This window comes from Ammodytes marinus (assembly GCF_949987685.1).
Source record: "Ammodytes marinus genome assembly, chromosome: 3".
Taxonomy (NCBI): domain Eukaryota; kingdom Metazoa; phylum Chordata; class Actinopteri; order Uranoscopiformes; family Ammodytidae; genus Ammodytes; species Ammodytes marinus.
Window position 1 is genome coordinate 2,773,086 of NC_137232.1, and position 26,922 is coordinate 2,800,007.

Sequence of the window (26,922 nt, forward strand, 5' to 3'; positions counted from 1 at the left end):
ATATACAACTATCTGCTTTGGTGAGTTATTTATATGTATTTAAATTGTAGGACAATCATTTTATATTATCTGCTGCCCTTCTTATTTTAAATGGTGATTTAGGCAATTTTTTTTTTGTTACAACTACAGCCCATGCTTTTTTTCTCTTTTTTCTCCCCATCGCAGACCTACTCGATCGGTTTAAATTGTGGCCCGTCTATTTAATCACTTTCAGTGAGGAAAATGTGTTTTAAACTTGTGGAAAAAACTCCTTAATATCATATGGCAACTGTGACTGTTTGACATAAGCATTGAGCGCTTTATTGCGGTCAACCGTTGTTCTGTAGACAGATGCGCTGCGTTCTAAAAATAGAAAAATGTAGCGAAAACACTCGTGCCCATCCCTAGTAGCTACTATTGCACAAATGGTAACACTTACGTAGGCTACCTTATGCAAATATGCAACTTGTTTGTTGAAATGTTAATAAATGGGAGTTTCCTCAAGCAGCCATCTCTTTCCCGACAATCCCCTCTGTGCACAAACTCTTACATATGGTAATTAAACATTACAACACCTGCGGCTTATAGTCCAGTGCTGCTTATAGTGCGGAAAATACGGTAAATTGGAAGAGAATACAGCTGCTTCAATGAAAGCAGCCCCCTCACTTACGGTTTCAACTAGCAAGGCATTGTGGGAAAATTGGCCGTCTTTTCCATTTCTGAATCAGTAAAACTGTGATCGATCTCGGAGTCTACTAATGAAAGCTGTGGGCGGGCACTTAACAAAATAACTTAGACCTGGCTTGACAAAGCAGCCCCTTTTCATCCTTCATTCCACTTTCATGCAATAACCCCCAGCCTGATTTTGTGAGCTTCACATATGTTTCTCTCTCACGATTAGTCTAGAAGACCAGTGGTATTCACTATATTTTTCAGGAGAGCCGCACTGACAAGACCAAGTCAACAGGAGAGCCATTTTTACCGCAGAGTATCAAAAGCTATAAATCCAGTCATACATAAGCACGCCTGCTAATTAATATGTAATTCATGAACCAGTGTTTCCAATAGAATTTTGTGAGACATAGGGAACCCAGTCCTTAGGGAGGTCCGGGGGCATGCTCCCCCGGAATTTTTTTTTGGTAATTTTTAACCCAGAATCTGGTGCACCTTTGGAGGAAAATGAAGAACTGTGTGACTGTGTACTATTATCTGGAATAATTTGGAGACACTGGGTCACATAACATGGAAGCTATTGAAGAATAAATGATTATCCTACTTTTTATTCAAATATTTGTAAAAAAAAATTATGAATGACATATTATCAATCAAAATGGGTGTGTTCATATAATACCCCCCTGGAATAATTTTTTTTTTACCTTTCAAAGGTAAATGCATCAATCAGGTGCACTATGAGAGGAAAATTAAGAGGCTAATTCAACTGTGTCCTATGTGAGCTGTTTAGCAGCCTACTATTTTTCTGGAATAATTCAGAGACATTGGGAACCATGCCTGATCAAAGTGAACATACAATATGCAGTTTAGCCAAAACACTGCAGTTTGTGGAGCTTTGTATCTGTCCACCTGGTGCCCAACTGGTTATGACTAGAAATCTATACATTTTCAGTCAATCTTAGTCCTTATAACACCAGTTAAATAGCCAGCATGAAATGTTGAAATCGCATCAAAGCTAGCGTTGTTGGGGTACCGTGCGTATGGTTGGCAGGTTGTTAGTATCCTCCAATTTAGCGATATAAAAGGAGATATATTTTTTGCAAATTATTTAATATACTCCATATTCGTGAGCATGCTTGTGATAGACGGTATGCATAACATATTTTTATTGGCCGTGAGTTTTTTTTTTTTTTTTGCCCACAGTAGCCCAATCCACCCAAGAGCACGTTCTCCCTTGTAATGCATGAAAACCGAAAATCCTGGCAACCCCGCTGTCAGTCTGCGTAGGGCTGAGCAAGTTTAAATATATTTTCTAGTCTGTATTTCCAACTTGTAATGCCGCTGTTGACTTATTATTTTAATAAGTATTTGTAAGAGAGCAGCCACGTTAGTTTAACAGGTTTAATGTTATAGATCTGCTTGTTTTTAATGGTTTTATGAAATATCTGTATTAACTGCATGAACATATCACAGTATTTTTTTACTGCCATGTGAGCCGCCAAGAAGCTTGGCGAGCCGCCCAATGAGTAACACTGGTCTAGACTTTCTCCAATTTCCATGGGAAGGAGCAAGACAAAAATAACTTGGCCAATCAGAACTTGAGCTCAGACTTATATTTCCGGCCTTATAGTGAAAGTCAACTTCTTATTGGTTTGTGTAGTCATCCATCTAGTTTAGTGACACCAGCCATATTTCACAAGCTAATTCGTCGATACTTTTTGACGTCAACGACAACATGAAAATATCAGGGGGTGCCTTCCACTAATGGACAGAAATACGGGAGGGTCTGGTGTGACTGGAGGCTAGATTGATGACTACAAGAAACCAAACAGGGCTGCCTTCCACTAACTAACAGACGGGGCCGGACTGAACTGAGGGAGAGAAACGTATGTGAAGCTCACAGGATCTGGCCTGTCTGGCCAGGCTAGTTTTGGGCCCCAAAAGGTTAACCTCTAATAATGGTATTCTAGGGTCCAAACCCTTGTTAGCGACCTATGTGACTTATCTCTCCAGAACGGAAAAACACAAAGGAATTTTTTTTTTTACAAGGTGTTTGATATGTTGCATTTCACAGCTCCTACTTGTTTGTAATGAAATCTGCCTGGGCATTCTAATAAATGTTACATTCAGTTAAGATGTGAGTACAGCTCTGACACAGTGACACACACCTTGCCTTTCTGGGACCAGAGGGGGGGCTCCAGCTGGCCACGTGGTAACAGGCCAGTCTCCAGACAGGAGAGGAAGGCCAGGAGGTGACCCCCGGGGGGGAAGTGGAGGGGCGGCCGCTGGATCCCATCCTGACTGACTAGAACCAGCGTACCTCCACAATCAGCTGGAACATGGTGAAAACAGAAAGATTAGGAAAAGGACATGATGGATCGTGTTGTCTTTTGATTAAATATATTAATTAAATAGATTTAGAAATTGGAATGCTGCGCTCTATATTTTCTACACTGTCATTTTAGAATGAAATATTGTTGACCTAGTGACAAGCACATTCACGGTTGTTTCCTTCCAGTACGTATTTCATTCTAAATGACATAGTGCAAAAAATTACAAAAAAATTTAGAGCAACATAATGTTGTAAATAAACAAGTCCCAACAGTGATGTTGTAAAGTTTAAAATGGACTGTTTGCCGAGAGAGGCTAACGCTACCTATTAACTACCAGTATTTCAGCTAAGCTAATTAGCAATGGAATAAGGCATTGCCCATTTCTTCTTAAAAAATGTGCGCACAGTTAAAGCAATAGTTTCTCTCGCATTTATTGAACCGGAGAGTGAGGCAACAACCTAAAAATAATGTTTGGGAACTATTCCTTTAACCCATTGATGACGGCTGCTGCGCGATGCCACATTGTCTCTCCTGCCTGATGCTGCGTAACGCACAGAGGTGGAAAGAGTACAAACATATTCTACTCAAGTAAAAGTATGATTACTTGGATGAAATTTTACTTAAGTAAAAGTATTAGTCTAAAAATCAACTGAAGTAAAAGTGAAAAAGTAGCTGATTTAAAATGTAATTAAAGTACAAGTTACTAGTTACTTTTTAACAGTGGGAGGGGGCAGGGGTCTCTTCTGTGTAGGGCATTATATATATATAGACAAGGGGATATAAATCTCAAACTAGTTTTGTTTAATTAATACAACACTTACAAATTATAGTGCACAAATTAAACAAATCATGTCACCACACATGTATGGATGTATACTGTGTCATTATACTTTAGATAAGCAAATATGGAGCAAATTGTCTGTTAATGGGGGAATGGGAATGTAACCGGTCTACAGACCTAAACAGACTGCAGCTGTAGTTCTAATATTGTAATTGTGTATAATTGATCTAAACCATGGACATTGCAAGGTTAGGCTGCTCGATTTTGACAAAAATCATAATCATGATTATTTTGATTGACATTGTGTAATCACAATTATTAGACAATTACTCATTGATTTAAGAACTGCAACATGCACTTATTTAACATTTGAAACCATGACTTTGGACTTTAAACATATCCTAATTTAACTGAAAACAAGGAAAATGCAAATAGCCAAAGTAAAACATATTTTTTATAATTAAATAAAATAAGTGTCAAAATCAAAATAAACCATTGCAAATGTTGTCGATAGGGCACGTCTTTTGCTAGCAGGAATGTGAGGGCATATTTTAATGTATATCTCATGGAGCTGGCTGGATAAACAAGTTGCATTGTAGGCTACAGTGTTCTTAATTGATGACTGTTGTGGTGGCAAGAGTCAAGGAGCTTTAAACTTCCTGTGTTTTTTATTCCTTTATTGCTTGGTCATATGTAGCCGAGCTAAATTTAATTTTATTTTTATTTAATTTTTTGGTCTTTATCAACACCTTTTTCCATTATGAACTCCCCAAAATAGTTTCCTTGTGCAAATAGGTCCCACATTGTTATTTTCCATAGCATACCCTTTTGTTTCCCTGTGGAGTAATTTTGGCGTTGCACCTGTGTCCAGCTTCAGTGAGCACTGATGCTCGGAGCTGGTAAGTTATGTTAATATCTCTCTCCCTATTTTTTATAAACTTTTTATTTGTCGCTCCTAAATGATTATAATGTAATTCACACTGCTTTATGACGTGCTTTTAGGCACGCGGGAGAAATTCACGCTGTACAGATAACTTTGGGCTGGTTAAACTGTTGTAAAAGCTGACTTTTATCTGTGTTTAATGTTTTATGAATTAGTTTTAAGCTAGCGGCAGTTACTACGGGGTTTCCCGGCTGCGTGAGTTTTAGCAGGGGAAAAAGATTGCTGCTTGTCTGTGTTGACTTTTTGAATGCAGCTGTGTGATTTATATGTGTAGTTAAGCATTTGTTTCCTTTATTTTGTAGAGTGGAGAGAGATTTTGTGGACTGTGTGTGACGCCCGTGTTTTTCTGTCTCCTCTAAAAGGTGCGTGATATGTGTTTTTGACATTTCTTATAGTGTAAAACGGAAAATGAGTTGATGAGTGTGAGAGGGAAAAGACAATTGATGCAGTGTAAAAAAAACTTTTTTATTATATTTTTATTACTGTGTTTTTATTTTTATTTATCTTCCACATGTATTCATAATACTAAAATAATTTATGAAGCTTGAGTGAGCACTGATGCTCGGAGCTGAGTGGAGAGAGATTTTGTGGACTGTGTGTGACGCCCGTGTTTTTCTGTCTCCTCTAAAAGGAATAAACCCACTCCTAACTCGACTCCAGTGTGTGCCTCACTCACTAGACACAACGCAGAACCCGATCTGTTACACATAGACCACTTGGATTCGACTTAAAGTGAGTAAACTAATTGGTCGTGATGTTTTGAGGTGCGGCTGGGTCGCATATGACTTTTTTTCTCTCTCTCACGGTCGCGCATGTCATCTGACTCGCGTGTCCGCGCATAACATATCTTGCACATTGTTTTAGTCTATTACTTTTACCTTTCTTCTCGAGCAAAGGCTGACTTTCTGTCGTCTTCTGGAAGTTTTTCAAAGCTCCCGGCAACACGCACCGTCTCCATCCTACTCTGCACTGTTAAACTGAAAACTAGGTGAGGGAGGGGCCGATCTTTTTAAAAATCACTTAAAAAATTACAAGTACACGAAAAAACTACTCAATTACAGGAACGCGAGTAAATGTAATTCGCTACTTTACACCCCTGGTAACGCAGCATTGTTACTTTATCTAATTTCCATGGCGTGCGCAGCATAAAATGCACCGTCATTGGTTCAAATACACATGAGGTGGGTTTTGTTGATTTTTTAAGACCACGTGACCACCCAAAAGTTGTGTGGTTTGCCGAAAATCACGTCAATACAAAAATAAATGAATAAATAAATAAATAAATAAATAAATAAATAAATAAATAAATAAATAAATAAAATAAAAATAAAATAAAATAAAATAAAATAAAATAAAATAAAATAAAATAAAATAAAATAAAATAAAATAAAATAAAATAAAATAAAATAAAATAAAATAAAATAAAATAAAATAAAATAAAATAAAATAAAATAAAATAAAATAAAATAAAATAAAATAAAATAAAATAAAATAAAATAAAATAAAATACGCCAGCTGTGTCGGCGATAGTGTATTACAGAACAGTTAGTGGCGTTTGATGCGCAGAATCAAGGTCTACTTTAGACTACTGACGAAAATCACACAACACATTGCATCTATTTATTAACAATATTTATGAATTTAGGCTATATTTTGCTGCTCCAACTCAAATTCAGCCCAGCCAGGCGATAGTTAAAGGCCTACTTCACCGGTTTGAATATGAAGGTGTATTGAATTCTGAGATCCTATGTAGTATAAATGTGCGATTTTTTTTTAAATCGGTTCATCCTAGCCTGAGAAAAGGCAGAAAGAGTGTTTTTTTAACCCTATATTTCTCTTTCTCGTGACATCACAGAAAGAGAAATATAGGGTTAAAAAAAAACTTACTTTGTAAATATTACTGTGATGTATTTTACTGTGACATCACAGTAATATTTACAAAGTACGTTTTTTTTTAACCCTATATTTCTCTTTCTGTGATGTCACGAGAAAGAGAAATATAGGGTTAAAAAAAACACTCTTTCTGCCTTTTCTCAGGCTAGGATGAACCGATTTCAATTTTTTTCGCACATTTATACTACATAGGATCTCAGAATGCAATACACCTTCATATTCTAACCGGTGAAGTAGGCCTTTAAGTTTCAGTTTCGTTTTCATCTCCGTGGTATACAGCCGTTTGGACCAGCTGATCGGCTCCCGACAGCAAGAGTCAGTCTGCGTTCCAGTTGTACTGGGAAGTCGGATTTATGGTGCCAGTGATAACTGAACTAAATAATAAAATAAAGCTATCTTCTCCTTCCTATATCTGTCTATCTTTATCCCTCCACTGCACACTCAGTCACTACTATCCATGCTAAAAGGAAGCAGGATTATAACCTCATTTAGCACATTATTTTTAAATATTTTAAATTATTTATTATTTTTTTTTCTCCCCCATCTAATTTTGACGATTTTTTGAAAAATGTGTTGGTTTGTAAGCGCTAAGGGAGCATGTTTAAATAAAACCTGTGAACCTTAACTTTTAAATGTATGTATGTGCTACACAGGCTTAGATATTAAGGTTTTGGTAGACTTGACAATTCAGAAAAAAAATTCAGAAAACCCTCAGGTATTAAGGACATGCATCCTAGATTGCAATAGTCATCAATGGGTTAAGGTTATGATAAAAGGTGATGGGTGCAGTGAGATATGAGGGTACATAGTGACTTAATAAGGAGGTATGGTTGTGGGAGTAGTGTACTCACGGCGCTGGTGACAGTGAATACAGACTATCTGGCGCAGAGGGACAGTCAGTGCATAGTCCCAGTAGATACTGACAGAGAGAGGAAATTAGTTTTGGATTAGTGAAGTAACAAAGAGCCATGTTTAAGTTAGTTATCATTTATATATTATCTCTAAATATATATGTATATTTGCTACCTCTTTTCCAGGTCACAGTCTCCTAGCGTGCCGTTGATGAGCTGGTTAGGTGTCCACTTCAGAGTCAGGTTCTCCCCAGCCTGGTGGAGGGACAAGTAGCCCCGCAACACCTCCATGTCCTTCTTCTACCATGGGAGAAAGAAGAGGAGAAGTGCGGACGGGATTGGAGTTTGGGGGGTTTGAAGGCGTCACGGTTAGAGCACAAGATTGAGAGCACAGCATTGAGGATGCATCCTGGATTCACCCATTTTATTACCCAAACAACTGCTGTGAGCTAGGAACCAGCTGGAAACTTGAAGAAATAGTTCAACAATTATTATTATTTTTTTTTTTTATTTGTCTATGCCTTAAATATGGAGCTAGAGCCAAAAGGTGATTATGCTAGTCAAGCAGGGGCAACTAGCTAATGTGGCTCAGTGCAAAATGTAGAACTATGGCTGCAAATGTCTCTAAAGCTTAGGAAAAGTTACATGCTGTAATGAACCGATATCCTGGAACAGCTAATTGATGCTACGCTAGGCTAATCACCTTCTGAACATAGAATTAAGGTTGATTTCAATCTTCTCATCTTGGTCTCAGAAAGAAAGCAAATAAGCACATTTCCCAAAATATTGAACAGTGTTTCTTGAAATATAAGGCTTAACTGTTACATATGTATGAATAATCAAACAACATTTAAAGTTAGAATAAAATTAAATAAAAACATAGCCATACAGTCATATCTCCTCACGTCCTAGGGAGAGGTAGCAGATCGTGAGGAGATAATCACTGATTTCTTACAAAAAGTGGTTTTGACGATAAGCATTCTCTAGAATTGCAGACTCCACCTTTATCAGCTCAAAATAACAATAGCGTCTTCATGGCGGAACAAGCAAATAACCATGAGATCAGGCTATTAGACAAAAAGGCCTCTTATCGCTGTCTACAGTAAACTTATTTGGGTTTTCGTATTCTAACAGGCAAGTTCTCAGATGCTGTTAAATACTGTAAGTGTATTCTAGGTGATGCATTGTATACAGCAAGAAACTCTATTATAATGATCAGAAGCAGAGAGTAGAATCACAAACTGTACTATTTAGCATACAATGGCCCTCATTTATCAACCTTGCGTAGACCAGAAAAGTGGGTGTACGCACATTTCCACGCAAACCTCGACATTTATCAATTTGGACGTGAGCGTAGGATACGCTCAAATCCCACGCCAGCTCTCAGCTCGTGTACGCAAGCTTGTGAACAGCATGGACTCGCAGTGCAGGCTGTGCCGGGTAGCCGATGACTTTGTTGGACAATTATTAGAAGATAATACAAATGCAGTGTTTGCTCAGACTGAAATAAAGATGTTAATCACTTAAAAATGTGCAGCTTATGGTGTGCAACTGAGTAGGAGCACTGATTCAATAGTGCACACACCGGCCACTTAGGAGCGCTGCATGGAACTGCGTAAGGGCAGTTCTCTCCGTCTTGGAGCAGCTGGGGGGACACTGAGGCACGGGGGCTGCATTCATTCAAAATGTTAGCCTAAGTATTAAATATGTAGTAGGCCTACACTGCTCTTTATGATAAAAAATACACGGCACAACATTCAGCTTAACATTTTATTTATTTAACGCACTTTTTAGATGTTAGTTCCTCTTTTAATGTGTCATTGATCGCTTAAGCGAACGATTTATTTCCACCGTTAACCGGCACGTTTTTCCGATCTGCTGGTGGAGCAGGACGGTGGGCGCTCTCACAGCTGATCGTTGCCGGGTCAGCTTGTGCAGCTGACGGCCGGGCTGACCACTCGTGCCAAGCGCATGCTGTCATACAGTAAAACGCAAAATGTGTTATTTTTAGTTTTTAAAAGCCTTTTGAGTAGTGCTATCTAAAAGGGCCAATCCATTCAAATCTCTGCAGACCTGTATTTCTTTTATGGGGACCATTATCGGACAGTTGGTGCGTCTTTTTCTCCTCTACCACTTATGCCCTCACCTCCAGTTGGTTGCATTTCAGAGAGCAGCAACACACTTTTTTTAGTGGCGATTTTTGAGTCAGACCACTTTTTCTTCATCTATGTAAAGAAATGGCGACATATAATTGTATATGCTGTTTTATAGCATTTGAGCGATAGCAGCCTACTGATGTAAACCTAAAATGCAAAATTCTCAGCTGGAGATCGTTTGTTGTCAACACCAACGCTGTTGACCGCAGCAGTTATTTCCTTCCTAACTGTCGTTCTTTGATGCCGCTTGTAAAGCTCCGAAATGAAACTCTTTTTTTTTTTACTTTCGCTGTTATTCTGTCAATTTCTACTTCAGAGAAGTTCCTCTTCTGTGCCGTAATGCGCATATCCATGTCGTAAAACCTCTGGGCGAGGCCTCTAAACTGAGAAAATATAGGGGCGTGATACGATTGTTTTCAGCCGCCGCATTTATCAATAATGGCCTGGCGTACGCTGAGATTGGCGAGATACGACTGTTTGATAAATCCCACGCGATACCTGGCGTAGGGAGGTATTTGCGCCAGAATCTGCACCAGTTTCCACGCAAGTTTGATAAATGAGGGCCATAGTGTGCAGTGAGTGCACTCAGCCGTATGTGTGTACAGTAGCATGGCTCTGCCAAAAGCTGAGCATTGTGGGTGGCAAATATGTGTTTATTATACATTCCCAGGGTCAAAAGGGCTGAATACACTTGGCAGCACAGCATTTCTAAGACCATACATACAATATACTGTGTGTGTGTGTGTGTGTGTGTGTGTGTGTGTGTGTGTGTGTGTGTGTGTGTGTGTGTGTGTGTGTGTGAGTGTTTGTGTGTGGGTGTACACTGATGTCTGTGTGTAGGCATTCATCCCAAAGCAGCAGCAGTGGCCTTTGATCCTCCACAGCAGCACAGAAAGACCTGTTCCATCTGAATATAGTTTCCATCTGAAAAGTTATGCCAAGACCTTTACATCCAGTCAAGATGGAGATCTGGGGGCCAGGGGCACACAGTGTAGCTGTAACGGTCATTTATTATATCTTTGTCTTATGTGATCATTGTGTAGATTTGTATTATGTTCTCTTTGGATGAACTTTCAATTCATTGTAACTGGTTGCTTTGTGAAACCTTTGAGTTCATTACCAACTGCCACGTGTACACCAGTTTACTGAACCGCAGTCTTCACAGTCTTTATGCCTCGTTTCCACAGAGTAGAGCGGGTCGGGTCGGGTCGGAGCGTCTCAGAGCGGGACAGCTCACTTTTAAGAATCTCTGTGGTGTTTCCACCGCCGACCCTACCCTACGTGTAGCTCCACCTTTTCGGCACCCTTTCAGGCGGCTGGTACCCCAACGGAGGAGTACCGAAAATAGGAGCGGCTTAGAGCGGTTAGGCTCGCTTATATCCGTACCCTACCCAACTTTTGGCAAATGGAAAGCCAAAATAACTGGACCGACCCGACCCGCTCTACTCGTGGAAACGAGGCGTAATGTGCACACTGCTGGATTGACCCGTGTCACCTCCATGTGCCAGATTTGACTTTCTACTGTTGGAGCTTGCTTTGGTCACAATTTGCCATAAGATTTCTTAAGGTCTTCAGCCCCACAAAATGAATTCCATTGCACTCCACTGTATTAGTATGAAGGGAAAAATTAAACCAAAACTATCTACAAAGCCAGATTAAAGGACTAAAGGTAAGTGTGAAAATGTGTTTTTATGTATGTTAGGTATGAGTGCTTTGACCCAATCTACATGGATGTCTGAATTTGAGCCGTTCCAAAGGAAGTCTTTGATGGATCAGTCAGTGTGTTTACATGCAGACTCATAATCGGGTAACTAAACGAATAAGACTTCAACAGGACTTTTAAACTGCATGTAAACACCTTTATCCGATCTACTTTGCACACAAATCGGCACAATAACGGACAAGAGAAGTCGGATAAGAACACCTAGATAACTCGTTCATAGTCGGTATTCTCTCTGCATGTATACAGGGATCGGACATCGCATATCGGAGTTTGCGCCTGCTCGAGAATCCCTGCAGAGGATTTCACAAGGAAGTGGAAGGAGACAATGTAAAAAAAATAGTAGGGTTATTGCATAGATAGTATATAAAAATATAAATATTAATAAATATATATAAAATAATGTATATATATAAATATATATATATAGGGGAGAACGGGGGAAACTGAGGCATCGGGTAATGTGAGCCACCCCCTGTATCTAGGCAATGGAAAACATTTGTGGTCATGTGAGATATATGTTTTCAAGCCCCTCTCATTTCCCCATGGCGCTGAAAGAGAGGACCTCATGGTGCTGTGGTAAGCATGTTTTTTCACCAAAATAGGTATTTTGCATGTAAAAGTAAATTTTCTTGCTGTCAACTTAATCAACTGTTTCTCCAAAGCAAATGTATTCAAGTAGAAAAACTTCTATCATACGTGTTGATGAACTACCAACATATGAAACCATATGATGCTGAAGATTAGCCTGAAATGCTAAGAGAGGTAGTTTTTTCTCAAATTGTGGTGGTGGGGGAAAGTGAGCCAAATGCTGTGGGGGAAAGTGAGCCACTGTCTCACTTTCCCCCACCATGAGGCACAAGTTAAGTTTAGTCTTAAACATATTTTAATGTAATATTACATAACATATGTTTTATTTTAATGTCATACACATTGTAGAAAAGCCATCATGCCAAGGAAATACACCAGGAAGACGACCTGGGGCAACCACACGGAAAGAGCACCTTCTCATATTTCCCTGTAACCTTCAGGGCTGGAATGTAGAGTAGGCCTAGTTGTAGAGTATGACAGGCTGATGTTATAATCCAGTTGGGTCTTCTCCTGTGTTCTGAGTCCCAGGCTGTTCTCGCTGGTTCTGATTTTCCTATACTTTGACCCCCAGACACTAGCTGGCTCTAAGGGTCCTGTGTCCTGTTCTATCTTTCATTTGAATCTTATTAAAACCTTTTGAATTGTAATATGTTGTATTTGATTTTGTTCAGAGTTACTTTCAAGTGTTTAGAAAATTTGCTTTGCTTAATTGACCAAAACCCATCATTCTTTTACTAGTCCGACATTAGTTCTGGAATGTGTGGCTAGCTTTCAGGATTCTTACTGTTACAATATGTGTTGTTATGGTAGTTTCAGAGTGGAAAAAGTAAGTGGATCAGTTTTCACTGCCCTTTGTCTTGAAAAAATCCTGCTACTGCCCATTTCTAGGAAACATCCTGAATTAATGGGAAATGTGTAAATTTGAGTGATAAATCATTTTAGCTCCCTTAGAGGGGAGCAAATGTAAAAAGTGGCTCAGATTACCCCGTTCTCCCCTATATAAAAATGATTGTCGGAAGGGAACCGGACGTGGCTCTTAACCACCAGCGCCAACTAGCATAGTGGAGACAGCCATGCATCGGACATTTATCCGATTACTGAAGGGCCATGTATACTCAGACAAGTAACACGGTCCGTTCGAGTGTCTAGTTTGATATATGTCTTAATCCAATCTAGTTGTGCCATGGAAACGCACTGACAGTTTGCTCCATAAAGCCTGATCATTTATTTTCTTTAAGTTTACCCATTTCTAAAAACTCTACTGGGGCTGAGCTCTTCAAAAACTAACAGAACACAGTGCTGCAGGAGAGAGCAGAAACAGTGAATGTAATGTAGTGACAAAGTGTGTTCGTACCGGCTGCACCAGGACGTTGTTCTTGCCGTAGAGAAGGTGTGTTCTGGAGTTTTGGTGCAGAGACTCCACATACTCCCTGGCTGACGCAGCAAACCTGTCCTCTGACATGCTGACACTGGACTGCCTTTTGCGGATCTGGAAAAGAAAATATAGTTTAACAAGCATTCAATACAACTAATACTTTTTTTCTCCAACAAACACATGGTCAGTGAACACACCAGCATACACCAGCAGCACCCCTTTAGGGACTCAACCAAGCCCCAACCACAGTGATTTCTACCAGCATCCAATGAGGAAGTGACAAACATTGCAGTACCTTCTCGTGGACACTAGGGGGGTGGTACCAAAAGTGAGCAATTTTTTGTTGACTCACTTGTTAAACAGGCCGTTTTCACAGGCCGTTTTCACAGTTTTATTAAACCTATTTACGGGCAGGTCCACAAAACCATTCTAGTCTGTATGTTTAGGTCATATCTCCATGACAACACAGAGGGGGGTGAATTTTTTTTTAGCAGGCTAGTTTTTATTCTATTCGAGGTTAAAATGTATGAATAATTAGAGGCGCGATAGCTTGAGTGACAGCTATCCGCCCGTTGTCCCTCACTTCGCCTCGGAGGTATACGTCAGCTAGATGGGCGTATCTCCCTCCCACCGACGTCATATCAATCTACTTTTTCGGCAAGAGGAGTGAGGCGGAGTAAAAATCTCACAAGATGGCGACGAGCATAAGCCATGAGAATTGGATGCAGTAGGAATAACTGAGGTCAGCCCGGATGCTACATCCATTTTATATACCATCTATGGACTCAACACAGCCTCCACACTCACCCCGAGAGCAGGCCGGCGCCCGGCTGAGGCATCCTGTCCTCTGTGGGCCCCGTGGATACGATGACGCTGAACCAGCTCGTTGGCTGACGGGTCGGTCCAGAAGTGATCCGATGTCTTCAGTTTGGTGTACTCCAGAGCACAGGGCCCCACTGACAACACAGCACACACACAAACATGCAATTTAAACCTTCTGAATGTGTATTACTAAAATGAATTTATACTAAACTTATTTTAAAAGATCTGAAAATAATGTCATGGAAATTCTGCAAAAAAAATAAAAATAAGCGTGTTATGGCGTGTTAAAATGTTATGGCACCCAGATCATTTATATATCTAACATTATTTAATTAAAAGGGGATCCGTTATTAATATTGCTACAAAAGCAAAATTTGTCTTACTGTCAACACATTCAATGAAGAGACCAAAACCAACAATGTGTGAGTTCATCTCTCAATACTTTCTGACCTTCAGAATTTGAGGTATGTACAGCTTTAAATGAGTGTAAAAGGTTTAGCAATAAATGTATGGAATACATTTTACATTATTTTACAACGTGCAATAGGACTTAGCATGCTTCTGTTGCACCAATTTGGACCAAAAAAAACATCCATAAACATTTTGCCTGCCAATCTAAAATTGTACCGCAGTTATGTGTGTCTTTGTCCCAGCCATCCCTCCCTTGTCCAGCAGGTGGCCTCAGGGTTGGCGCTCTGCACAAATGTGGCCTATTCTTCGTCAGTCCTCACCTGCTGCTTTATGCCTCATCTGCACCTCCTTACCTCTATAGTCAGTGTTAAGAGCATGGGGATGTCTTTTCCCTCAACCAGTGTTCACACCGTTCAACTTGTCTCCACTGGTTAAGTCTGCTGAGACGTTTGTTATCTGTTCCTTCATGTCTGTCTGTGTATTTCTGTCTCCCTGCCTTCAGCTCCCTTGCTACACACTCTATTATATATAAGATGATGATCATACTCAAGCATTATTGTAAAGACAGGTTTGTGGCTGGGTGAGGTGGAGCTCATTCTGTAGGGACTGCAAATACATTTTATTTTCGTTCATGGATTTAAGTATTTTTTTTTTATTATTAAAATATTAAAATGAAAACCGCCCTGCTGACTGTCGGGTAAGGGGGCTTCAAATGGTATGGTCTTCAAAACAATTCTGAAAGTGTTTGAATTTGTTGTCATTTGTATGATGAACTTCATATAAAAGATGTTTTACCTAAAAGGTTGATTTACATGAATACAGGGACATTTGTTCTTTAACGTTGAAGCACAGTGTAAGATACTCACCCAGTAGGGCAGCCAAGATGGGCCCGAAGACTGTGTCATGCATCAGAGCTTCCCTCTCATAGTATTTACTGGAAAAAAGTGAATCAGAGGGAAGAACTGGTTTATAATGAGGAGTCCTGCTGCCTTATATTTTGTTTCATTTGTTTGAACAAGCCTTTCATCAATCTCCAAATAAAAAGGCAAAATATAGATTCAAGGAGGTTATACACAGGCTTGAAATGAGTAGATTTCAGTTTTGGATGATAGATATATGCATTATCAAATCAGCCTCTTTGACTCAAAACTAATGGCTGCATTATGGATCCTCCTGGTAACCAATTATGTGTATAAAATAAAATAAAATGTCTGTTTAAAATTATATATTAGATACAGTACTGTGCAAAAAGTTTTAGGCAGGTTTGAAAAAAATGTGTAAACTAAGAATGCTTTAAAAAAAGTTTTGTTTTTTATTTTTATCAATTTAAAAAAACGCTAAGTGAGCGAGTTATACTGGATAAGCAAGTTCTCTCCAAGACAAAGATTTCAAAGCAGACTGGGGTTTCAAGATGTGCTGCTCTTTTGATGAAGCACAAAGAAACGGGCAACGTAGAGGATCGTAGTCGCAGTGGTCGACCAAGGAAACTTAGTGCAGCAGATGAAAAAAACATTTGGAAACAAGGTCAAGCAACTCAACTATCCACCAAAACATAGGAACTGGGAGAAAAATGGCAGCAAGTGCTCTGTACGGATGAGTCAAAATGTGACATATTTGGCTGTAGCAGAAGGCAGGTTGTTCAATGAAGGGCTGCAGAGCGCTACAATCAGGCCCAGTTCTAGACAGTTAGATAAGGGTGGGCTGGTAGAAATTTTAGGTGGGCACACTGGGCTGATTTATTTTTGCCCTTGTAAGATCTCTGCGTCTGATTTTTGGCACATTTACTGTGAATTGTGTAGAACACAATATGCAAATAAACGTTGAGTATTGCTGTGTGGGAGATTTGATTCTTGCATGTTTTTTTTCCAAAATGTTTATGAATAACATATAAGATACATTATATACAACATAATGTATCTTTTTTTTAGTCGCAGTATTAAAGCCACTAAGAGTAATTTTGTCCGTTGGCGGCTCCTTTGGACAAAAGCAGTAGTATTTTTACGACGCCCGCTGTCGTAAAGCCGTTTTCTAGCTCGTGCCAGGCGTGCGAGTGTCAAATGGTTAGGGCGCCGCGCAATATAGTGCATGTCCATGTGTTGAAAGTGTGAGGACTCTTTTCGGCTCCGTGAGAATGGTTAGTGACACCGTATCAACTAATGCCAGTCAGTGTCGCACACACCCGATTACAATGAGTTGATGCAGCAGTGTCACCTAACTAGTCTCACGGAGCTGAAAGACTCTGTGTCCTCACAGAAAGCGAATGAACGAGAGACGGGAGTTAGTATGGATCACGATGAGGTAATGTGTTTATGTTGTTGTAAATAATGACTATTTCAGATGAATAATGGTAATCTGATGATGGTGAAGCAAAGCAAACTTTGTGTTAGTACCGCTCATTCATTTAGGAGTAAACACTGCAGTCTAGTTCGCTCCCATGACATTGTGTAGACGTTGCTTGGCAATGTCCTCCTCCCGCCTGTAGCCTATATCACTCTCCCTTTTAGCTTTTCTTCATTTCATTCTCTTTTTTTTGATGAAAAAACGTCTTTCTTTGCACTGATGGTCTCGTTTGCTGTTAAAGGTAATTTATGACTATCAGAGGAAACATGAGGCTGTTTTAAAGATATTTAAATGTTACTCGTAGCTGCTTTAACTGTAGGCAGCCTGAGCTGATAGAAGAGAAAGCTTTGCGACTGGGCAACCTGGATGGTGGTAGTCCAGAGCTATATACTATACACACTATATAGATATATAGTCTTTCCACTATTGCCTCCGATGTCCAGCTGGGTGAAAATAGTAGCCATCCGAGGTCACGACCCTGCTAGGGGGGTCCGGGGGTATGCCTCCCTCCGGGAGATGTTTTTTTACCTTTTTAAAGTGAAATGCATGAATCTGGTGCACTTTGAGAGGAAAATTAAGAGGCTAAATCTGAGGAATTTTGTGTGAACAAATAATTTGGAGACCCTGGGTCGGATGAATTAGAAGCTATTGTAGAAAGACACATGGATTTTCCATAGAAATAGAAATTTGAAATAAAATATTATGCAGGGTCCTCTGGGATGGGCTTGGAGCTCTTTTTCTTTTACGGGACATATATTTTTCTGTAATATAATGAATTAATTTAAGTGCAGTGAGAGGAACGAAGCAGAAGAACTCTGTTGTCCAGTTATCTTTTTTTCCACAGACGAGGCTGAAATAGGCTATAGACTATACACAGTGCATGGGCAATTGAGGGCAGCCCCATTTTAAAATATTTTTAAATAAACTCAACACACACTGTGCATGCCATGGACGTGAACGTGACGTGATCAGTTAACCTCGGAATACCTCCCAGATGAACTGATTAAATTATTAAGCTATTAACTATCTACCAAAACATTGTATTCCTATTATTGTATGATAATTTACATTTACATAATATGATGTTGATACAAACAAACTAAAAAATAAATAAAAAATTGCCATCCAGTCGAGACAACCGCTTATTTCGCTTATGCCTCGGGCCGGCTCTGCTGACCAGTGACCACTATAAGCGGGTGGGTAACTTGGAGGCAGGCTGTCCTGCCCACCCAGTAATACAATTAGAAGCAATGCATGGTAATGGTAGGGGAGAGTGGCCTAAGTTGTGCATTTTGGAAGTTGTGCCACCCCTTGTTTCTAGAAAACCGTGGAAGAAATTGGAAATGTGACCACATATTTAAGAAGAGCCATCCATTTGACTCATCCTGTAAAGAAGGGAGACACAAGGAATAAGATATAAGCACATTTAAGCTCAAAAAACGGTGTTTTGCCTTTCAAAGTAAAATTTCCATGATCAAGGTTTTTTGATTATTGTGTCTGAACACTTATAGACAAGTTTGAAAATATTTGACACATGTTTTAGTGCTTTGGTATGCTACATTTTGAGTCTATACAGTTAGCACGATGTCAGCCCTAAATTGCTGCATCATGCTTATTCTCCAAATTTCTGGGATTGGGGTGATTTGTGCCAAAGGGCCTAGGTGAGTTATAAGTAAGTAAGTAAGTAAAATGTATTTATAAAAGCACATTTATGACAGTTTGCACTGTCCAAAGTGCTGTACATAGTGCATTCAGTAGGTAAACAATGAAGGTAAAATAACAATAACCAAAATAAAAGACGTAAAGCACATACATCCACATAAACACAGATAGTAGTGCAGAGGTAAGATAATTAATGGGGAGGAAACACCAGGGTGTACATATGGGTTTTGAGCCTTGATTTAAAGGCAGAAATGTAGAGGGAATCACATTTGTCAGGTGGCAGTTGGTTCCACAAGCACGGAGCAACTAGTGCAAAGTACATTTCTGAGAGTTGTGCCAGTGGCATGGCTGTATACGTTGGTCACCAAAAGAAAGTGATTGTCTACAGTAGCTCAGAAGAGAGTGACATCTCAATTCCACTTAACGACACCACTGATGAGAGTTCAGATGGCCAGAAAGATGATGTAAAGCACATACATCCACATAAACACAGATAGTAGTGCAGAGGTAAGATAATTAATGGGGAGGAAACACCAGGGTGTACATATGGGTTTTGAGCCTTGATTTAAAGGCAGAAATGTAGAGGGAATCACATTTGTCAGGTGGCAGTTGGTTCCACAAGCACGGAGCAACTAGTGCAAAGTACATTTCTGAGAGTTGTGCCAGTGGCATGGCTGTATACGCTGGTCACCAAAAGAAAGTGATTGTCTACAATAGCTCAGAAGAGAGTGACATCTCAATTCCACTTAACGACACCACTGATGAGAGTTCAGATGGCCAGAAAGATGATGTAAAGCACATACATCCACATAAACACAGATAGTAGTGCAGAGGTAAGATAATTAATGGGGAGGAAACACCAGGGTGTACATATGGGTTTTGAGCCTTGATTTAAAGGCAGAAATGTAGAGGGAATCACATTTGTCAGGTGGCAGTTGGTTCCACAAGCACGGAGCAACTAGTGCAAAGTACATTTCTGAGAGTTGTGCCAGTGGCATGGCTGTATACGCTGGTCACCAAAAGAAAGTGATTGTCTACAGTAGCTCAGAAGAGAGTGACATCTCAATTCCACTTAACGACACCACTGATGAGAGTTCAGATGGCCAGAAAGATGATGATGGTGACTTTTTCATTGTGAGCTTTGCAGGTAAAACCATTAGATCTGCTAGGCCTTGTTTAAGAAAATTGCCCTTCAATCTTTGTCAACTTTTTACTTTATTTACTTTAAATACACCTTAAATAAGTGATTGTCTAATGGATTTGTCTTGCATTACAGTTTATGAGATATATAGCAATGGCACAATTTACCCCATGGTATTCTCTCCAACCGCACAACTTACACCACACCGGGGGCAAGTTGTGCAACAAGACAACTTTTTTTCCGAAAGCTATATTTCTTCAACAGTTTATTCCAGATCCAAAGATTTTATTGCCAGGGATGCACAACACCCTGAAATATATGTACATATTTGAGTTGGAGACTTCACTCGACACTCGATTGCTCTTCCTCAAAGAACCCGGATGTGCACATCTCTACTTGAATCTGAATTTTTTCTACTTGAATTTGAATTTTTTCTACTTGAATTTGAAAACTTGAATTTTGAACTTGTATTAACTGATTCAGATTCAAGTAGAGAAAATTCAGATTCAAGTATAATTAATTCAAATTCAAATGGATAATTCATATTCAAGTGTATAAATTCGAATTCAAGTATCAATAATTCAAATGCAGGTTGATCAATTCATATTCAAGTCGATCAATTCAAATTCAAGTTCTACCGACACAAATCTCTGCCCATACATAACACATAACCAGATAATATTAGGCTTCATTCTTAGACAATTGACACAATCAAAAATCAATATTAGCATGCTATTTAGCCACATAGATTGGCCTATTTAAAGTCCTCTAGAAAACTGACATCTTTTACTTTGTTGCAAGTTCATCACTTCATGGCTTAAAAATGCTGAGCTGTAGAACTTTCAGCAGACATTCCTAGCGGTAAACTGCGCGAGTGTCCACCCGTTGGGAGCGTGGGCAACGTGCGGATATGACACAGCATGCAGCAAAAAAATAAAAAATAAAAATAAAATGTAATTGATATGCAAATGATTTTTATAGCGGCGGCGGGAAAAATATAGCAGTGGCGGCAGGTATGAACCTGGGGGAAACACTGCTCTTCCCTCTCTGGATCGGCTCAGCCATAGTTGTCTTGTCAGATGTCTGTCACTCTCTCAGAGCATGCTAAAAGTCATTACATGATTTTGATTGGATAATCAGGATCCAATCAGTAACCAGCAGTGCTGACATCATCCAATTACAGAGAATCTATTGGTTTAGAGAAAGAAATGTCATGTCCATTCCAATGGACGCAGGGTCTGAAGGGTGCTTTAGCCGTTATTTTGCCGACCGACAACGGCAAACGTTTAATTTAACAGTTTAACACCTGTTCGCTAAACGAAAGGGGCTTACGTCGCCTTGTGCATCGCTCTGATTGGTTGTAGTGCTATCCAACTGCGTGCAGTGGCATTTGAAATGCACGAGTAGGAGCCGCCCCTTGAGTTGGAAATTACAATTGATCGTCGCCAGACCCTCTATCGTTCAAGATATCAGGGTCTGGATTTCCAGGCTAGCTGTCTCTAGCTCTAAAGTCAGAAATCCTCCTACTACCACAATGCACTGCGCTCGCAGTCCTCATAGGCCCTGCCCACATTTCCCTTGTAGTCTTGTCTCGTCCAGGTCTCGTCTGACTCTGATGAGAGTTGGTAAACAACAACTTCCAAATACAGTTGTGCGCGATACCTCGACAAATACAGACACTATTTAGATTCCACAATGAATGATTTTTTCTAAGTATGAGTTTCCGGTTTCACTGTAAAATGGAGGGAAGGAAACGCACACTCGGCTAAGTTTGCTGCAGTTTCAAGATAGTTTTTCAAATGCCTGCAGCTAGACCCACAGGCTGCGCGCTATCAACAAAACTAGCCTAGCTTCAAACCGGAGGTCTCTGAAACTAAATACGCTGGGCAAGAAGAGGAAACTCTGGACGGGAGGGAGGTATGCGGACCGGGACCCTGTCCTACAGAGATACTAATGCACCACCTCCTGCAGAACACACTCGCGTACAGGTAAGACTTTGAACCTATTAGAATACATTTCTGTTCACACAGTATGCAATTATAGCTGCTGTCAGGGGGGGGGGGGGATTGCTAAATTGTTTCAGAAACAAACTAATGTAACAACCGTTTGTGTGTTTGTAAAGCAACTAAAGAAAAAAGTGTTCATCCGCTATCATTTTCAGTGAGTGCTCAAAGCTAACGTTTCACTTATGGTCCTAACTGTTGTATTTTATGGTGAACTTTCAGAATCCGATGTCTACACCCTCCATGTCAGCTTTGATAGTGGGGTTTAAAGTTGATCAATGGCTGTCTCCCACTCAACTGCAACCAGTGCCCACATCAAAGAGGCTGCAGTGAGCTTCACAGGGAGGATAACAGCCCCCTACATCAAATTCAGCAGCAATACTAATACTATGTCCTCACACCTCTAGACCTATTGTAAAATGTTTTGTTCATAGCTCATCCTTTATATCTTATCTTTATCATGTTCGTATATTGGACATTTTACTTTTAAGAATTGTCTCATCGTGTGTTACATGGTTTCTATAGCATTGATTTGCCACAAGATTTTGCTTTGTAAACAATAGAATATCTTATGTTGTTGTACCTTACCTTGGACTCCTGTTTACAGTACACCATGGACCTATAAGGTCTACACCCATGTTCACCACTACAGACTTGTTGGTTGGAGGCTGAACAATAGTAACTGATTTTGATGCACAGATTACTGTATGTCATATTGTTTTTAATCTACAATCTATGAGGTAAATGTTATACAATCACAAGGATGCAAGGTAGGTTCATCATACTGACAGAATCACAGGAAAAAACACAGATACACCAGAAAAATAACTAAGCTATCAGTGTTGCTTCAAAAGCTAGCCAGAATATATTAAAATGAAGTACTTCAGGTCACATTTCTATATTGATAGCATAAAAAAACATTTGCTTATTTATTGAATACAGTAGCTCAGCATCTGAAGATTGTCCTCAACCTTTTTCCCCAGTAGAAATTTGTATTTCTCTAATAGTACTCCAGTTGAACAGCACTCTGGTTAGTAGACAAACCACATCAACCAACTTGAGTTCAAAGTTTTAATCGCAAAAATATGAACAACTATTTATAAAAATAAAATGTGTAGTGTGTTGGTTCAGGTCATTCTGGTCACAGCTGCTCGATCTTGTTTCTTGATAGCCACGGTACTGCTCATCACGTGCATGGTCAGGTGCTGGGTCTCTCTCTTTGCATGATTCACGCCAGGAAACTGCATGAATCGGCTATATTGTCTATAAAACATTGAGCAAAACATTAGTAAGACAAGCTCATTTTAGCCTGCAGTAGCTCGCATACATGAAAAAGAACTGCAAGGTTACTTCACGTTGGCTTTGCTGCCCATGTTACCAACCACAGGAAAACGTAGTGCCAATAAGACATTTTAGAACATGATTCAAAACTTTAATAATAAGATATAACACTTGTGCTGTGTTTACGCCCGGGTCACATCCTACGTATGTGCAGTGTATATAGCCCCCCCACACACAATCAGTGTCTCACTGCTGCAGCGCTGCTTTTACCAGCCTGTTACATGAGTTTTTCTTTGATAATTCCCATCAATGAAGCGCTGTGTAGCTGCTCTGACCTGCTAACACAAGCGCCAGGGGAAAAAAGAAAGGCAGGCGCAAATGCAAGATGTGTGGCGGAGAATGAGTAAAAATAAAAACTTACTGTGTTGTGGTTGACGTCCGTCTCTCCCCGCGGCCTGTGGCTGGCGCCTCCAGTTCACCGTCTCAAAACTGAAATATGTCTCCACGGTCCCTCTGTCCATAATGTGGAGCAAAGCTACGGAGAAGTTTCTAACAGTGAACGCCGGGAACACACCAGGCACAGCGGCTGGAGCAGCTGCTAGTGTAGCTACAGCTAGCTTCTCCTCTTCCTCCTTATGACTATCACCTCTCTTCCTTGCTGTAATCCGGTTTATACAGGTAGACACGAATGTCCGTTCACTGCAGTTAACATTAAAAATCCCCTTCAGGCGTTACAAATGGAAAATGTCCTTGTGCCATCATGGTCGGAGTTTCTCGGGAGTCGGCTTCTCTCTAAGCGGGGGAGAAACATGGCGGACGTTGTGTTTACATCTCATCCGTGAGCTCCCGCCCCCCTCATTCCTTATTGGTGGGCATAAACTTGTGCGGAAGTAGTGGCCTGTAGTCCTTGGCGCTTCTAGCCTTTTGGGCAGTGTGACGCGTTTCGAGTAACACTGCCCAAAATATGTAAAATGTGGGGTGTGGATTTTTAGGACAGCTGGACCAAGGGAAGACTGAGTCAAGACAAACCTCTTTCCTTATATTATAATAGCGATTTTATAATGATAGAACGCCGGTTCTGTATGGGTGAAGTATTCCTTTAAACGTCACGTCGTGGTCCCGTGGATTTCTTTTGGATATTGGATGAGATATGTGTCGAGGGAAAAACGGAGCGTCATGCTGGAGCTTCACTAATTTAGACCAATTGATCCTACATTATTAGTCAGAAAACTCGCTCTTCACACGGATGCATGGATTTTGGAACGGCCTGACTAAGAAAGGATAAAGGACAAAGGAAACATGGCAAGGACAGCACGGTATTTTCCAGAAGAAAAGAAAAGAAACCGTAAGTTTTGCCTCGTTAATTAAGCTAGAGCATTCGGACAGCACGGGGGCTCCGCATGTGTGTGTGTGAGTGTACTCATCTCAACGTCCATCTGGGGACGTCAGTCATCCGAATAAGGAAAGGAACGTCTTTTGATGTAAAGCATAGTCAGAAGTGTTTGGACATTATCAGCCTACTACTAAAGAGTAAACATAAATAAATACACACTCTTACAATGGATGAGCAGGAACTTACAAAACAACCTGTAAAAATGACTGAGAAGGCTTTGGAAGAAAACAAAGTTAAAGCAGTAAATGCACGCAGGTACAAGCTGTCACAGCTCACTAGCATGGAAAATCAAATCCAGCAATTAATGGAAGATGACGCCAATGTCGACACTGTAAAAATAAGTTGCGCGTTGACTTTGATCATCTGCATCAGGATTTTTGTGACCAAAATTCTTGCTTGAAATCACTCATGACTGAGGATGAGTTTCTGTATGATCAAAGGACTTGGTTTGATCCTAAAAATGAAGCCATTAACACTTTCTTCTGGAAAGGTGAGGAATGGATGAAGTATGTAATGAAATGCTCTGAGCAGGCTGAAGAGTGTGATAAGGAAGAGATGCATGCAGATAGTAGGTCTATATCATTGAAACGTTCGACTACATCGACCACTAAACGCAAACAAAGTGTAGCTGGATCCCAATGTGGAAGCAGCGCCTCCTCATCTTCCACGATCAGGATAAAGGCAGAAATGGAACGTGCATCATTGTTGGCAAAGGCAGCAGCTTTAAGAGAGAAGTTGGCCCTAGAAAAGGAAGAAGCAGATTGGCGTGCGCAAAAAAGATGCAGGGAAGCTCAATTACAAGCAGAAGAAAAATGTCAAGAGGCAGAGTTTGAGGCTGCTATGAAGGCTAGAAAGGAAATGCATGGAATGCAGACAGCGCTCGCTGAATCAGATGCAAAAATGGAAGTTTTGCAAAAATACGAAAACACACAAGTGGAAATAAGCAGCGTTGAAGTTAATGACCAAAAAGGAGAAACGAATGTGACAACTGGCTTTCAGCCACCATTGCAGCTTGTCTCATCTCCACCCAGGGTTAAGCAGCACTTCCTGCCCGCACCACTGAAAAATGCCCCGCCTTCGCCGAACGTGGTTTCCAACAACGAACCAGTTTTTGATAGCCTCTGCAAAGCCATGTCTCAGCAAGCCAACGTCACAGAGTAACTTGTGAAGTATCACAAAGCAGCTTTACTTCCTGATCTCACCATTTCAACATTCAAGGGCGACCCGCTTCAGTATAACACCTTTATCAGATCTATTGAACATGGAATTGAAAGCCGCACTGATGACAACCGTGATCGGCTAAAATTTTTGCTGCAGTACACTAGTGGACAACCACATGAGTTGGTTAAGAGCTGCATGCACATGGAACCTTCAGCAGGTTATGCTAGAGCCAAGAAAATGCTAAAAGAGTTTTTTGGTGACGACTACAAGATAGCCGAGGCCTACATAAAGCAGGCTTTGGATTGGCAGACGATCAAGCCAGAGGACGGCGATGCACTACAGTCCTTCGCATTGTTCCTCACAGGCTGCTCCAACACAATGGCAGATATAAGCTACATGGAGGACTTGGACAACACAGCTAACATAAAAGCACTGGCCAACAAGCTTCCATACAGGCTCAAGGAAGCATGGAGAAAGTCCGCCTGTGACCTACAAGAAAAAACAAAGAAACGAGTCAAGTTTAAGGATTTTATCGACTTTGTCAACAAGCAGGTTAAATATATATTACACCCGCTTTACGGAAACATTAAAGACCCCACTGCAGGCACGAGAGACCCTGCGCGACAGAAACTGAACCCACAACATACAGAGACATTCAAACCAAGGAAGGTGTTTACAACAGCGGTTGTTTCCCCTGAAACCCAAATCAAGATGGAGAACGACAAACCAGTGACACCAAATGCACAAGCTGTCTCAGTGAACTCCTATGGCAAGCTTTGTCTTTATTGCAAAGAAGAGCATCACAGTCTCACAGTCTGCAGAAAATTAAAGGGCAAGCCACACAAGGAAAATATTGACTTTTTAAGAAGCAAAGGTTTGTTTTTTGCATGTTTGAAACACGGCCACATGAGCAACGGGTGCAAGGAGAAGGCACAATGCCGAGAATGCTCACGGCCGCATCCTACCCTGCTGCACATGAACACTAAAGCCTCCAGAGATTAAACAACAAAGGAAAGTTGCGATCAACAATCCATATCAAGCGCCCTTGTACAGATGACAGAAACTTTTGGTGTCACAGGGGCCGGTAAGGAAGACTGCATTCTTTCAATCATTCCAGTCTGTGTCAAGGCACAAAAGGGAAACAAGGCAGTGGCAACCTACGCATTTATGGATCCAGGTAGCTCAGCGACTTTCGCTACAGAGTCACTGATCAACCAACTGAACATGAGTCGACGTAATGCAAGCATCTCATTGAGAACAATGGGTAACAAATATATCGTCAACACCCGCATTGTAACCGGACTGGAAATCAGTAGCCTGGATGGCAACCAGTTTATTGAGCTTTCAGAGGTTTTCTCACAAAAAACCATCCCTGTAACCAAAGATAATATTCCCCGCCAAGAGGACGTTAACT

At 40.4% G+C, this 26,922-nt stretch overlaps 1 protein-coding gene across 1 annotated transcript in view; it reads right to left on the reverse strand.

Moving 5' to 3' along the window:
* Positions 1 to 26,922, reverse strand: part of sgsm2 (small G protein signaling modulator 2) — a gene marked incomplete at both ends in the record, with an annotated part of 206,273 nt that overhangs the window by 58,052 nt on the left and 121,299 nt on the right. The window contains 6 exons of the mRNA XM_080025143.1: positions 2,820 to 2,983; positions 7,453 to 7,520; positions 7,628 to 7,752; positions 13,274 to 13,408; positions 14,102 to 14,250; positions 15,394 to 15,461. Coding sequence (XP_079881269.1) covers positions 2,820 to 2,983; positions 7,453 to 7,520; positions 7,628 to 7,752; positions 13,274 to 13,408; positions 14,102 to 14,250; positions 15,394 to 15,461 — 709 coding nt within the window. The remainder of the gene's footprint in view (positions 1 to 2,819; positions 2,984 to 7,452; positions 7,521 to 7,627; positions 7,753 to 13,273; positions 13,409 to 14,101; positions 14,251 to 15,393; positions 15,462 to 26,922) is intronic.